The 16,442-nt window shown below is 46.4% G+C and overlaps 1 protein-coding gene across 2 annotated transcripts; it reads left to right on the forward strand.

The window, feature by feature from the left end:
• The first annotated feature begins 4,272 nt into the window (after positions 1-4,272).
• LOC148898275 (uncharacterized) lies at positions 4,273-16,154 on the forward strand. Of its 2 annotated transcripts, none has more exons than XR_016115086.1 (4): positions 4,273-4,927; positions 5,308-5,416; positions 12,944-14,148; positions 14,258-16,154. XR_016115086.1 is itself a non-coding variant. In XM_088997397.1 (4 exons), the coding sequence occupies exons 3-4, from the start codon at positions 14,309-14,311 to the stop codon at positions 15,042-15,044; spliced, it is 561 nt and encodes a 186-aa protein (XP_088853523.1). In that variant the 5' UTR covers positions 4,273-5,416; positions 12,944-14,148; positions 14,258-14,308; the 3' UTR covers positions 15,045-16,154. The 2 variants fall into 2 exon arrangements, 1 of the variants encoding a protein (XP_088853523.1); XM_088997397.1 differs by having other exon boundaries at positions 4,273-5,416; positions 14,258-14,392; positions 14,568-16,154.
• Positions 16,155-16,442: the final 288 nt, after the last annotated feature.

Here is a 16,442-nt window from a genome sequence, read left to right on the forward strand (position 1 = left end):
TGAGATGATGGTGGACTTCAGGAAACATCCATCACCACAGCTACCCCTCACACTATCCAACTGCCTGGTGTCAACCGTTGAGACCTTCAAGTTCCTGGGAATCACAGTCTCCCAGGACATGAAGTGGGAGGTCAACACCAACTCTATCCTGAAAAAGGCCCAACAGAGAATGTACTTCCTGAGGCTGCTAAAGAAGCATGGCCTGCCACAGGAGGTGCTGCAACATTTCTACACGGCTGTCATCGAATCCATCCTGTGTTCTTCCATCACCGTTTGGTTCGGGGCCGCCACAAAAATGGACAAAATCCGACTTCAACGGACAGTTAGGACGGCGGAAAAAATCATTGGCACCGCCCTACCCACTCTCGAGGACTTGCACACTGCAAGAATCCAAACTAGGGCGCGGAAAATCCTACTGGACCCTCCGCACCCTGCCCACCACCTTTTCCAGCTACTCCCCTCAGGCAGGCGCTACCGATCCATGCGCACCAAATCCAGCAGACATTTAAACAGCTTCTTCCCCCAAGCCATTAACTCTTTGAACTCTTCGAACAGTAGCCAAAATGGAACTGTATAGTGCCACTTAGCAGTTTTTTTGACAACGATACTAGTGCAGCGTGTTCTACCGGAAACAAATTCCTTGTGTGTTCTACATACTTGGCAATAAAGATGATTCTGATTCTGATTCTGATATATATATATGAAAAGGTTTATATATATATATATATATATATATATATATATATATATATATATATATATATATATATATATATATATATATATATATATATATATATATATATATATATATATATATAAACCTTTTCATCGATGGACCACTCCTACACGACTGAGAGCTTACACAGATGAATCATCCGTAGGGAAAGAACATCAGTTCACTCTGGCTCCATCTTGTGCGTCTCGTCCAAGACGATTGGCAGGCAACCACCACGCCCCAGGAAAAACAACTGACCAGAGACAGAAGGCACAATAAGAGGCCAGAGAGGAAGGGTTTTCTTCACTCATAGTTGGAAACACTTATCATTGTCAAGTCATGTAGTCACGTAACAAATATGACAAAGTTTTTTTTTTTTTTTTGCAAATTTACTCTTCACGCATTTTTTTTGGTCTAGAAAATATTTTTTCACAAAATTTCTGGAACCTGTTGGGTCATGCTTCTCTTCTTCCTGATATATTACCCAAAGAACAAGTCCTACACTTTGACCCAAAAGCAAACCATTTGGATGGAAAGCCTCATTGTTTCATGATGCCTCATTTTGCCATCACTCTGCATTATGTTAACTCGCTCCACGGTGACTTATCAGTGCAGCAGAAATGCAGAACAAAATGAGTGGTCATCCAATTTACATTTCACATTTACATTTGCACAGTATACAGTTGACATTTTTATTTTGTTATGCTTAGAATATCTTGTTTTCTATCCTTTCACCCCACCCCAACTCCATCCCTTTTCAATTGCTGCTGTGGACTGCATTCCCCATTGTGGGACGAAGAAAGGTATTCTGATTCTGATTCTGATTTCAGGTGATAGGTGATGAGTCATTCCAAAGCGTCATGTATTTGTGTACTAAAATACGTAATCAATGAGTCCATAATGGCAATTGTCCGCATATACATTACATTGCTAATTCATGCTTGGCAGCATTACATTGTCATCTTTCCTAGAGTTCTTTCGTCTTTGGTGATATGGAAGCCTCAGAATTACATATCAAACACACACACAAATACACACTTACACAAACACAAATGCAGACACACACTTCACTTTCAATGATATTTAATAGATTCCAAATATATTCCTTACATGGGTGCCTGGATGGCTCACACTGACATTTTGATGAGATGTAACAGGCAAGAAACATTATTTTCAGACTTTCACACTGCTCAGCTTTTACACAGGTGCAAGCAATGGAAAAGTTTTAATGATTTATACCTGTGGTCACTGTATCCATCATAATATGGCTGCTGCCATCTTGGTCAGCGGCAGCAGGTGGTGTCAGGTGGTCTGATGTGACGGAAGTGTAAGTGGCTTTCAGATTGCAGCATCGCCTGTCAGCCAGCGAGCCTTGCCGAATAGTTTTTCCACACTTTCTACCATTCACTCTTATTTATAAGGTGTGTGTGTGTGTGTGTGTGTGTGTGTGTGTGTGTGTGTGTGTGTGTGTGTGTGTGTGTGTGTGTGTGTGTGTGCGTATGCGTGTGCGTGCGTGTGTGTGTGTGTGTGTGTGTGTGTGTGTGTGTGTGTGTGTGTGTGTGTGTGTGTGTGCGTATGTGTGTGCGTGCGTGTGTGTGTGTGTGTGTGTGTGTGTGTGTGTGTGTGTTTGTGCTTGTGTGTGTGTGCGTGTGCATGCGCGCGCGTGTGTGTGTGTGTGTGTGTGTGTGTGTGTGTGTGTGTGTGTGTGTGTGTGTGTGTGTGTGTGTGTGTGTGTCTTGAAGTGAGAGAGGGAATGAAAAAGAGAATAGGTGTAAGGTGTAAATATCTGGATGGGCATTTGGGGACTGTTGGAGAAGCTGGCTCCCAGCAGTTTAGATTGATGAAGTGATGGTGATGGATGGAGGCAATAAAGGTCTGGATGTGCCGTCTGTTACCACCGATGAGGTCGCTATGAATCACTCGTCTGGGGATACCGAACATGACTGTGCTCAATAACGGGCCATTCCTTCAACCACTTCTTTAACCATCAGTGTGATGAAATTGTTTTCTGAATGAGCAAAATGGAAGCTTATTGTGTGCAACATCAGCGTAATTTCATGCGATCAACTCCATATATATTGTTTGAGCTGTGCTGGAAGCCCACAAATCCGCAACCCGCAACGCTGATTAAAAAATAATGGTGTGCCATTCTAGTTCCAACTCATTTGAAATTGCAGGCGTGTATTCATATTTATGAAACGCACGCTGTTAAAACACTGCTGAACATACACATTGTCACGTAACAAAGTAATTTACCCCTCTCAAAACACTTTGTTTACAGCGTTGAACACCCTTCATCATTTTTTGGTGTGAAAACATTTCTTGAGTGATTGCGAGCCACACAAAAAGAAATTCAATCAACACAGTCAGCCGCAATTCCCGAAGAGGGTCATTTGAATAAACGGCTGTGGCAAATTGCATTGTTTGTGTCTATGGAACAAGTTAATGATCGCAGATGATAATTGGTAGTTGGAAGCGGGGCCTCTATGTTGTGGCCCATGAATGTTTGGTGGCAAAGAGCTTGTGTGATACAAGAAGCGACATAAGTGATTTTAAAGTGGTAACACAATTCATCAGCGCGCCATGAATATTCATCCAGATCTCTGGCTCCTCCAGGGCAGCTCACAACACAGCTGTAGCGAATCTCCGATTTGTGTTGTCGGTTTCAAGGCGCATGAACTCTGGGGTTTCTCATTACCGGAGCAAGAATGCAGGCAGCGGCAGGAACAGGGACGTGTCACTTCATTCATTTGGATTACTTAGAAGACCAACTCTGGGTTTCACAACAATTCCACTCGTTTAGTGCACAGCACACGGAAAACAGGAAGGTGCATGAAGTGTCCTGGATTGGTTTTGTGTGGAGCCAATCTGTGGTTGGTGTCTGCAATTTCAGAACATCCATGACACCTTTTCCTTCTTGAGTGGGGCCACAAGGGCCACGGATTGGATCCTGTGACATCTCTTCCTCGTGTTATCATACTTGTAGCCCCCTTGGTGCCTTCCCCAGATTCTAGCTTTTAGCTAGTAGCTAATAGCTAGTAGCGCTGGTTGACTGAAAGGCCTTGGCACCTGGGATCCTGAGGGATGGAGGATGGATGGGTAGGGGGTGTCAGCGAAGGCTGCACATGGCTTGTAGTTCTCCAATTTTCTTCACACTGGTTTCAGACTGTCGGGCTGAGAGAAAACCCTCACTGCATAATTCATTAGATCACCTCGCTTTTTCACAGCCGCATGTTTACTAGCAGCAGTGACGTGCAGTCAGGGGAGGCAGGTGAGGCAGTGCCTCACCTGTCATCATGGAAAGCTGTCATGGAAATATCAAATGAAAAAAATAAATTAAACAGTTATATGTATTTAGTGATTTGTACTTTAAAGTTCTTGTCCATTTAACTTCACAGTTTTAGGATTTTTTTCAAAATCGCTGAATTTTCACATTTACCGTTCAAATACTAAGTAGTAATGAGGCACCAGCCGGCTGAGCCTCACCATGGATTGCGCAATCACTATGCTTACTGTGCTGGCTTGCTCTGCAGTGAGACCGCATTGCTGTTCTTCTGCATATCGCTATTAAAGCGTTCAAACACGTTTAGTATATGAACTAAATTTCTACAGTTTAACTGGTGTATATAATGTCATTGTACATTATAAACACTGTACTACAGTGTTTATTTTGTTTTATTTTCATCAAAACGCTGTGCGTAGGTGAGGTAAACAGTTCTCCCGCCTCATGACAGGGGGCGCTTGTGATTCCAGAGATACTTCCGACTCCACGTCTGCAGAATAATAGAATTAGAGACAGAAAGCTACAGTAAACAGTTAGCAAGTAAAGTGCAACCCTGCAGTCATTTTTTCGTGTTGCTTGGCCTCACTTTCAGAATGGAGGATTACATATCTAAATTGAAAGAATTTTCTAAACTGGACTTTCAATCGAAGCAGGAGGTAATAATTAAAGGAAGACCAACACCGGAGCTAAAAGGTTTGCTTCAGACAACGGGACACAATACTCGCTCTTTTCAGGTGGACTGGTACACTCGAAAAGGCTGGCTGTGTGGATGTCCAGCAAGAAACCGCCTTTTCTGCTTTTCCTGCCTTCTGTTCTCAATTTGTGACAATGTCTGGACTCAAATGGGATATTGTGACCTGAACATTTTACAACGGAGCCTCATCAAAAATGAGCGAAGACTCAACATCAGCATCCACAATGCTAAGGTAAAGGAGAAGCGGGAGATTTTAAAAGATCTCATCAATGCCACCTGCTTCCTTGCCAAACAACAGCTGGCATTTCGTGGAAATGATGAAAGTAAAGGCTCTGCTAATCGTGGCAATTATGTTGAACTATTACATGCTTTCGCTGAGAAAGATGATAGGCTAGCGAGTCATTTTGGGATATCCACTGTATTTTCTAGCCTGTGAAACAGAATACAGAACGATTTAATTGAAGCAGTTGGTGATGTCATTAGAACTGACATTAAAAAGGAGATCGGTGCAGCCCCATTTGTTGCTGTAGAAGTAGACGAGATTGTCATTCTCAGCACTGAAAACATACAGTCGGAACAGGACTGATCAAGGACGACTTTCTTCGCTGGCAGTGATCTCCGTTGAGACAGAGAGACTTTTAAAACTGAAGAAAGATAAGGAAGGCTTCTACAAAGAAGTTATCGATGCCTTTCTTCAGAAGGAGCGGCGCATGGACTAAAGGTAACACGATAAAAACCTTTTTTTACTTATTTTTTTCTATGCTACAGTTTGTATATATAAAAAATGCTGACATGAAATTTTAAACAAAATACGTTAACTGTTGCCAATCAAATGGTGAATAAACTACTCTGTAGAGTTCATATGTTTGTAAATCTGACTATGATGACGTCAGTGCCTCACCAGCCATGAACCTCACCGCACGTCACTGAGTAGCAGGCACCTTAGAGCCACTGTTTCAAGAGAAGGAGTAATAGCCACGTCAAAATATCTTAACCGAGTTGACTGTTGACGGCAACAGTTTGCAAACAAAGTGTATTGTGTGGAGTAAATCCTAATTTGTTCTGGCATGACTGCCCCGGTGCACAAGATATAATTGAAAGAGTTTGGTGTCTAACAAAAGTCAATGTGGAACATAGTCAGTTCTAGCCAATTTTTGAGCTTTCGGAAGTGCCTCTCTGGTGAAAACAACCACTCACAATGTTTGTGATTTTTTTTTAACCATGTTTTTTTAACAAGCTACATTATAACTGTTGAAAACCTACACTACCTGATTGAAACATACAAATACTATATATATATATATATATATATATATATATATATATATATATATATATATATATATATATATATATATATATATATATATATATACACACACTGGATAGTGCCTCTTTGCAATTTTTTTATGATGGTACGGGTGCAGCATGTTCTACCGGAGACAAGTTCCTTATGTGTTCTGTATACTTGGCAATAAAGATGATTCTGATTCTGACAAAAACAGATACAAAAAAATATATTGAATACAATATGTCATTAACCAATTATTTTTTTTAATCATGCTTTCGTTGATTTTTTTTCAGAACTACCAACAAAGATTTACCATAAAATCCATGTAATAGCAAAGCCAATAAACATGTTTGCCAGTAATCACATTAGACAAGTTGATTCTCGACAATATCTTTTCTGTCAACTAATTACGGCAACTCTGTGAGGATAGAGATGTACGAGCGGGTATTGTGTGTTTGAAGCGTGTTCACCGTCTGCACAGAATCTGCTTGGCATTTACGTGCCAGGAAAAAACATTCTCGTCTTTGATGCAACATGACATTCCCCTTCATAAAATGTGAAAAAAAGCTGATGCCTTGAACATTCTGTTGAAGGCCGTGATCGAAGAAAGAGTACATTTTCACGTGACAAGGACACTCTTGACATTGTATTTTTTGGAAATTGTACCAACAAATTAAAACTAAGGATTAAATGAATAAAGCACACCACTGACACAATTATTTTTATGCATTATTTACCCACTATCTTACTTATTCAACAATTCAAGCCAATTCATGCACTTACCTACTTGAAATGGCAACTTAATATTAAACAGATTTTCGTCACTGGTACATGACGACTGAACTAAGCAAGCATTTTTTAGAGCACCCAGGTCTTTCCGAAAACAGCTTCTGAGCGCAACTGTGTATTTCGAGATGAAAGATTTTCAACAGAAAATTATGTAACTGTAACGTTAACCACAGGCGGAATGCTCACATTCCCAAAACCATCACTTTTCAGAACACCAAAATACAGATTGCTTTTCACATTGCACTGCAAACAGAGCATACCATTTTCAACACTGAGATTGGCTAATAATGTGTAACAATAACAAAACCATGTGGAGACTCACCAAAGTTAGAGGTGTGGATTGGTGATAGAATATGAATTGGCACGTCTATGTGTATGATATCTGACAAAGACATGGTCAGACGCTAACTGTGAGCTAAATACTGGGGTCAGGGGTCACCATGGCAACGCGGTTCACCTTGGTAGTTGGAGATGCAAATAATACACATTAAACAAGGATCAGAAGGTGCATCCTGAATTCTTGTTGCCTTCATCATTGGGACTCTCCCAAACATTCCCAGCAGAGCAGAACCTTACAATGCAGATGGTGACTGTCACTGGCATGGCTTAAAAAAGGTGGCTACTATGGAAACCCATTTGATCATTGAGCATTTATTTGCAATCCTTGGTGTCCGTCTTAAAGGACAACCGACACCTCCGGACAAGTTATGTCTATAATTTGTAAAATCGCTTCAAATGACTTCTACTGAGCCTATTTTACAAAGATTCCACCGCATATCGCTATATTTGACGCTTTAAGACTCGCACTGAATATTCAGGAAGTCTTGTTTTTGAGTTGGTGACGATTCCTGTCGTCACGTAACGGAAGGAACGCCCCTGACCGAGAAAAGGACACACAATGCATTTTGAGGAACTTTGTTTGGTCTGAAAACTTCGTGTTGATGCGTGTTGATGGAAAAATTGGAAGGAAAACGCATAAATAACGTGATGGTGAATCGTTGTGTGTTGCACCAAGACAACTATTATATATTCGCTGACACAAATTCCAAGCAGACAAATCAGCCCATTTCCAATGGAGCTTTGGCGCCATCTTCTGCATTTTCTGGGTGCTACATTTCTGTCCAGATGCCTCAAAATGACAGGAAATAACTACAGTAAAGTCTCGTTATATCGATATTAAAGGGAGTCCGAAAAAATATCGATATAACCGGGACTATCGATATAACGAGACTTTACTGAACTTTAATCGATTGCAAACATTTATGCTTTCCTCTTCAGAAATATTTGAATCATTCACAACTGGATGAGTAACAGCAAAGCATCTTCTCCGAATCTGAAGCCATCGTTTTGATTCTCGAGCAAGGCAAGACGTCTTGGCGTGACATCACGAACAAGGGGGCGGGACCTTCTGAAACTAGCCACTTCCTGGTTCAATTCGAAGTAGTTTTTGGACACGTTAAGTCATTTTTATTGGTGTTTTGCATTTGACTAAAAATATCATCCTGTGTGTTTTGGGTATTTTAGATGCTATAAAACGTTTTTTGATGTCAGTTAGGAAACAAAAAAGTGGTGCCGGTTGTCCTTTAAGTTTAATGTATGGTAATGTATGAGTACACTGTGTTTGTCCTCTCTAGTAAGACAATTCAATCGAGACTGGTGATTATTTACCACAAAAAAATGCCCCCAAATATTTGCACAGCAGTGCTGATCTATCTTAAATGGCACTTTTTTTGCCGCAACCACAAGCAAGTGATATGACATGACTTGCAATGTAACACAAGGCCAAATCCCTTGCTACCGAACCTTATTTTCAGTAACAATGTGATTGTCTGATGCAGATAAACCGGCCATCAATCAAAATAAAATGACGTGCAGTTTCTTGGTATTTTTGTCTGAGTGATAAGCAACTCAACAGTAGAATTTCACAATACAAAAATAGCAAAGATGATGAAATAAATAATAATAATAATAATAATAATAATAATAAATTTAATTTCTGAGCGCCTTTCAAAACTCTCAAGGACACTTTACAGTGACTTTTAGAAATCCAAGCCATTGGCATGTTGGCTGGGTACCGCGTGACGTAGAACACAGCCAGAATTCCTAACCGGTTGTATTGATCGTTAGAGAGATCGTTGTCCGTCGGTACTTTCTCTCATTGTACACCAGGTCGCAGTGTTGCTATAAAAATACAGTTGAGATGAAATAAATAGTCTGTTGAGAAAATAACGTTTGGCTACTTTCTGGCCTTGTTGTTTTGTCTCATGACACCACATAATTAACCCGGTAGGGACGATTAAAATTACTGTTTTGTTTAATTCTACATTTCTCGTCCTCCGTCCCCAAAATGGACGGAATGTTCATCTCTAGTCATTTGTCCAAGATTCACAAGTGAGTTATGTTTCTTACTTATACGCACATAGAAACCAATGTATAACTTTGAATTGTTACGTCACATTCACTCAAACGATTCAGACATGTTCACAAATGACAGCACTGATGCGAGCATGTATTCCTTAAAACGCACCCACGGGTAAGACCAAAGTGTGAAATCACTCTTTTTTGTTCATTCATGTAAAATCCAACGTATGTGCCTTTGTATGCCCTTATGCACAAATATTAGTGTGAAAGATTTGTTGACCAAGTAAATAGGACATCCATGCTTAGTAGGCAACTGTGATAGATTATGAATATTATCGATGAAAAGGTTTCTTCAGCCGTCATCTGTACTTCTTTGAAGGTGTCGGACGTTTGGCTTCTTATCCAAGAAACTTCGTCAGCAAACTAAAGTCTTACTGGTAGTTTAGGCCCTATATATCTAACGGAGTTGTGCACTAGATTATTAAATTATGACGCAAGTGACGCAACGGCACACAGTGTGGCACCAGGTCCCGCCCATAGTTTCCAGAACAATCTGGACGAGATACATGGTGTGTCGCAATTTTCTGATGGTCTGGATTAATGCGCATTTTCATGACAATATCTTATTTTGTTTCCCATTTTGTACTGTCTAGTGTTATCGAATTAGTTCCCTTATTCATTTCGAGTTCAGATTACTTTTTGTGCCATTATTTAATTCATGTTTTGTCGAGTGGAACTTTGAAGCACATGTGCTTCATAGCAGTGACGTGCGGTGAGGTTCATGGCTGGTGAGGCACTGACGTCATCAATGACGTCACCGCTCGTCTCTACTTAGTATTTGAATGGTAAATTCAGCGATTTTGAAAAAAATCCTAAAACGGTAAGTTAAATGGACATGAACTTTAAATTACAAATCACTAAATACATCTGTCACATCTCGTTGCCATCCTGGGCGCGCCCCGCCCCTCCTGTCACCTCCTCCGCCAATCATGGGAGACGGCCCCTCCAATCATCATTCACCTGGGTTCCCACAGCTGATTGTCATTCACTGATTGTGCCTTCTGTCTATATCTGCCTATCGCTCACTACCGTTCTCCGTCGGAGTATTTTTGGATGTCGCCGTCACCACTACCGTGTTACCAGGTCTGCCATTGTTAGTTCCTCCACTCTTCCCTGTTTGTTATTTTTGATGCATGTTTCAGTAAAGACTCTTGCTCCTTCCAAGCCTGTCACGTCGTGTATTTCGGGTCCTTCCCCTTCGCCAAACCCTGTCGCTCGAGTCCTGCCTTTTTTGCACTCGAGCGTCGTCACACAATACTCCGACCACCCATGGACCCCGCCGGCGATGACAGGTATTTTTCCGCCCTTGTTCAAGAGGCGGAGCGTTCGAGCCAGCTGGCCCAGGCGATCGAGGAAATGCGCCACGTTACTTCCTCGCTGGCTCAACGCCTCAAGGAGATGGAAACATGCATCGCCACCCTCACCGTCCCTTCCTCCCCGCCCGTGGGCAGGCGCAATCCACCGCTGCCCCAACCCCCACGCTACGCAGGCGAAACCGGGCGCTGCGCTCAATTCCTCATGCAGTGTGCGCTCGTGTTTGAACAACATCCTGACGCCTACGTGTTAAGTCATTTTTATTGGTGTTTTGCATTTGATTAAAAATATCATCCTGTGTGTTTTGGGTATTTTAGATGCTATAAAACGTTTTTTGATGTCAGTTAGGAAACAAAAAAGTGGTGCCGGTTGTCCTTTAAGTTTAATGTATGGTAATGTATGAGTACACTGTGTTTGTCCTCTCTAGTAAGACAATTCAATCGAGACTGGTGATTATTTACCACAAAAACATGCCCCCAAATATTTGCACTGCAGTGCTGATCTATCTTAAATGGCACTTTTTTTGCCGCAACCACAAGCAAGTGATATGACATGACTTGCAATGTAACACAAGGCCAAATCCCTTGCTACCGAACCTTATTTTCAGTAACAATGTGATTGTCTGATGCAGATAAACCGGCCATCAATGAAAATAAAATGACGTGCAGTTTCTTGGTATTTTTGTCTGAGTGATAAGCAACTCAACAGTAGAATTTCACAATACAAAAATAGCAAAGATGATGAAATATAGCGATGAGGCTAAGGTAGCCTTCATCACTAGCCTGCTCGCGGGAGAAGCCGAAACATGGGTGCTGGCTGTACGAGAGTCCCGACCGGAGCTGTGCGCCTCATATCAGGACTTCGTGGACGAGATACGCCGGGTGTTTCGCCATCCGGTGACGGAGGTCGAGGCGGAAGGGAGAATCCTCGACTGCGTCCAAGGGGCCCGTTCGGCCGCAGAATACTCCGTCGCTTTCCGGATCCAGGCCGCTGGCAGCGGCTACGGCGACTGAGCGTTGAGGGGGGTGTTCCGTCGCGGCTTGAATTCCGACCTAAAGGACGAGTTGGCTACCCGCGACGCCGGCACCACCTTCGACGACCTCGTCGAGATAGTCATCGGCTTGGATCATCGTCTCCGGGAGCGGCGAAAGGAGCTAAGCGACCGACGGCCCGAGGAACCCCGAAGCCGACCTTGGTCGACCACACCCGGCAGCGACCGCGCGCAGCCCCAGGAGGGACTCCCCGAACCTATGGTGATAGGGGGGGGAGACGACCGCGCCAACCCGAAGGCTCGCCGCACCCGAGGCCCCCAGCCTAGGACCCACGGCCCATGTAAGTCCCCGCCGAAACGGCGTCCGTTGGGGGCTAAGTTCACAACACCTGTCACGCGGTTGGAGCTGGAAAGTGAACTATTTGGCCCCTCCAGCTCCCAAAGAGTGCGGGCGCTAGTTGACTCGGGGGGCCGACGGGTGCATCATCGACCCCCACTTGGCCGACCTTTTGGGCTGCCAACTCATAGATCTCCTTCCCCCTAAGGAGATCGTCGACCTGGATGGCCGATTGTTAGCCCGGGTCACCCACCTCACGGCCCCACTTAAGCTCCGAGTGGCAGGCAACCACGTGGAGCACCGCCAATTTTTTGTTATGCCCTCCCGGAACGCGCCATTGGTTTTGGGTCTCCCCTGGCTCAAGGCCCATGACCCGTCCATTTCTTGGGAGGGCCCCACCATTCAGGGCTGGAGCCCCTACTGCTACGCCAACTGCCTGCTGTCGGCAACGGCAGGGCGAAACCCCTCCCGCGGTGGCCCACCCGAGGCCATCTGCCTCAAAGGCGTGCCACAGTGCTACCACGACCTGCGGGAGGTGTTCAGCAAAGACAACGCCCAATCCCTGCCGCCCCACCGACCGTATGACTGTGCTATTGACTTGCAGCCAGGGGCTCCATTACCGGACTCCAGACTTTACCACATTTCACAACCGGAACGGGAAGCCCTGAAGACTTCATAGACTCCTCTCTAGCGGCGGGACTCATTCGCCCGTCGCGTTCCCCGCTGGGCGCAGGGTTTTTCTTTATCGATAAGGACGGATCCCTATGCCCATGCGTTGACTACCGGGGCCTGAACGACATCACCATCCGTAACAAATACCCTCTCCCCCTCATGGATTCGGCCTTCGCGCCCCTTTAGTCCGCCACCATTTTTTCTAAATTAGATCTTCGTAGCGCCTACCATTTGGTCCGTATCCGTGAGGGGGATGAATGGAAAACAGCATTCAAGACACCTTTAGGGCACTTTGAATACCTGGTGATGCCGTTCGGGCTCACGAACGCGCCTGCCGTTTTCCAAAATCTGATAAATGATGTGCTCAGGGACTTCCTCAATGTTTTTGTTTTCGTTTACCTTGATGACATTCTTATTTTTTCTCGCTCTGCAGAAGAGCACCGGCAACACGTCCGACGTCCACGGTCCTGGTGCGGCTCCTGCAAAACCGGCTCTACGTGAAGGCAGAGAAGTGCGACTTCCATGTCCGCTCTCTGTCGTTCCTGGGGTTCGTCGTGGAGCTCAGGGCCGACCCCGCCAAAACCAAAGCGGTGGTGGAATGGCCGATCCCAAAGACGCGCAAGCAGCTTCAGCGGTTTTTGGGGTTTGCCAACTTCTACCGCCGCTTCATTCGCGGGTATAGTCAGAAGGCACTCCCCCTCACTAACCTCACGTCCACCAAGCTCCCATTCAGGTGAACTCACGATGCTGAGGGGGCATTCAACCGCCTCCGTCGTGCCTTCACCAACCCCCCTGTCCTGCGTCATCCCGACCCGGAGCTCCCGTTCACGGTCGAGGTTGACGCATCCGAGTCCGGAGTAGGGGCCGTCCTTTCCCAGCGCTCTCCCACTGACCAGAAGCTACGCCCATGCGCCTTCTTCTCCCGCCGGCTCAGCCCCGCCGAGGCCAATTATGACGTCGGCAATCGGGAACTGCTGGCGGTCGTCCTGGCCCTGCAGGAATGGAGACACTGGCTTGAGGGAGCTAAACACCCCTTCACCGTCTACACGGATCACAAAAACCTGGCGGCCATCCGGTCGGCCAAGAGACTTAACTCACGGCAGGCCCGATGGTCACTCTTCCTCACCCGTTTTGACTTTTCTCTCACCTACTGCCCAGGGTCACAGAACACCAAGCCCGACGCCCTATCCCGTATCCACCGCCAACATCCTGCCGGCCCAGCGCATCCTGGGCGCCCTGAGGTGGGAGGTTGAGAGAAAAGTCCAGCAAGCCCAGGGAACTACCACCATCCCCAGGGGCTGTCCCAAGGATCGCCTGTTCGTCCCCCCCTCTACGCAATAGGTGCTCATCTGGGGGCACACTTCTAAGATAGCCTGCCACCCGGGGGTCAACAGGACGATCCAACTCATCGCCCAACGGTTCTGGTGGCCGGGGTTCCGGAGGGACATCACCCTCTTCGTGAAGGCCTGCCCGACCTGCGCCCGTGGGAAAGCCTCCCACCAGCCCCCGGCGGGACTCCTCCAGCCCCTACCGGTTCCGTCCAGACCCTGGTCCCACATCTACGTCGACTTCGTGACAGGCCTCCCCCCCCTCCCGTGGCAAGACGATCGTCCTCACCGTAGTGGACCGATTCTCCAAGTCTAGTGGACCGATTCTCCAAGTCGGCCCACTTCGTTCCGTTAACCAGGTTGCCGTCCGCCACCGAGACGGCTCAACTCCTGGTTAACCATGTCGTCCGTCTCCACAGGATTCCGACGAACATCGTGTCGGACCGGGGACCGCAGTTCGTGTCCAAGGTATGGAAGCGTTTCTGTCGGTCCCTAGGGGCATCGGCGAGCCTGTCGTCTGGTTACCACCCCCAGACCAACGGACAGACGGAGAGGTAGAACCAGGACCTGGAGGCGGCCCTCCGGTGCGTGTGCCTCCACAACCCGACGTCGTGGGCCCTGCACCTACCCTGGGTGGAGTACGCCCACAACTCCCTGGTCTCCGCAGCCACAGGTCGGTCCCCATTCATGTCCGCCTATGGCTATCAGCCGCCCTTGTTTCCCACACAGGAGGGCCAGGTGGAGGTCCCGTCTATCGATCATCACCTCAGACGGGCCCACAGAGTCTGGAAGGAGACCAGGGACACCCTGTCACGCACCGCATCCCGGAACCGGCGGGTGGCAGACCGCCATCGGCGGCAAGCACCCAGCTACCAGGTCGGGCAGGAGGTCTGGCTATCCACGAAGGACCATCGGCTGGCAGGGTCCTCGGCCAAGCTGGGCCCACGCTTCACGGGTCCCTTCCCCATCGAGGCCATCATCAGCCCGGTCTCGGTGAGGCTCCGGCTACCACCCACCATGCGGATCCACCCCGTCTTTCATGTTTCCCTCCTCAAGCCAGTGGAGACCAGCCCCTTAGCCCCCACGCCCGCCCCCCCACTTCCCCCCCGGATATTGGACGACGGACCAGTCTACACCGTGCGGGAGATACTGGACTCCAGGCGCAGGGGCAGAGGAGTGCAGTACCTGGTCGACTGGGAGGGCTAAGGAGCTGAGGAACGTCAATGGGTCCCACGTTCCTGGATCCTCGACCCATCTCTCACCCGGGCGTTCCATGCGGCTCACCCATCCAAACCTGGTGGGCCGCCGAGAGGCTTCCCTTGAGGGGGGGGCACTGTCACATCTCGTTGCCATCCTGGGCGCGCCCCGCCCCTCCTGTCACCTCCTCCGCCAATCATGGGAGACGGCCCCTCCAATCATCATTCACCTGGGTTCCCACAGCTGATTGTCATTCACTGATTGTGCCTTCTGTCTATATCTGCCTATCGCTCACTACCATTCTCCGTCGGAGTATTTTTGGATGTCGCCGTCACCACTACTGTGTTACCAGGTCTGCCATTGTTAGTTCCTCCACTCTTCCCTGTTTGTTATTTTTGATGCATGTTTCAGTAAAGACTCTTGCTCCTTCCAAGCCTGTCACGTCGTGTATTTCGGGTCCTTCCCCTTCGCCAAACCCCGTCGCTCGAGTCCTGCTTTTTTTGCACTCGAGCGTCGTCACAACATCTAACTGTTTAATTTATTTTTTCATTTGATATTTCCATGACAGCTTTCCATGATGACAGGTGAGGCACTGCCTCACCTGCCTCTACTGACTGCACGTCACTGCTTCATAGTGCTTTTCTGTTGCAGTCAATCACAAGACGAAACCCATGCGACTTCACCCATCCCTTCTGCCATACTGTGTTGCAGCTAATAATTGTTTCATTTCGTTTTTATTGAACAATATTTAGTTTCTTGTGTCGTGTTTCATTTGCCCGTGAGTGTTCGCGGCGGGTTACAAGCGCACCGAGTGTTCTGCCGAGTCTCCGCGTATGATGCTTTCAGGGACATCATGTAAATAACAGTGAACTTGTGTTGTATTCTCTTTTCCTGTAAATAACCACAATACGATCACACGTTGTTCATTATGTTTTGTTATCTACAATGTTTTGCATATTCAGAACAATCTGGACGAGATACATGTTAATCACAAGACGAAACCCATGCGACTTCACCCATCCATTCTGCCATAATGTGTTGCAGAATTAAAAGAAATAAAAAGACACATTCACGCGTCTGGTCTTATTAAGACGGCAGCATCGTGGAGATGAAGACAGTCACTGTTGTGACACCCGTCACATATGTATATATATATATATATATATATCCCTACTGTCCAGACACGGCGGTGCCAGACTGCTATGATAGGTCCCTGCTCTCAGGTTGAGGGATGAAGAGGACTACTCCCTGCCGCTCCACTGATAGTTCCTATTGTCCTGACTAACAACTGGCCTGATTGTCCCACTTCCACCGGTATCACCTCATCAGTATTACTAATCCTATTTTGCCTAAGCAGGCTATTGTACGAAGGATCCAAATTGAACCTCACCCCACCATATCGGTTTA

This window comes from Hippocampus bargibanti, linkage group LG05 (assembly GCF_051943395.1).
Source record: "Hippocampus bargibanti isolate YZ-2025 linkage group LG05, ASM5194339v1, whole genome shotgun sequence".
In the NCBI taxonomy this organism is placed as follows: domain Eukaryota; kingdom Metazoa; phylum Chordata; class Actinopteri; order Syngnathiformes; family Syngnathidae; genus Hippocampus; species Hippocampus bargibanti.

Excerpts from the sequence above, each read along its gene's own strand:
- LOC148898275 (XM_088997397.1), top strand. The coding sequence starts at position 14,309 with ATGGAAGCGTTTCTGTCGGTCCCTAGGGGCATCGGCGAGCCTGTCGTC. Across the intron at positions 14,393-14,567 it reads ACCAACGGACAGACGGAGAG|GAGGGCCAGGTGGAGGTCCC; the intron begins GTAGAACCAGGA and ends TTTCCCACACAG.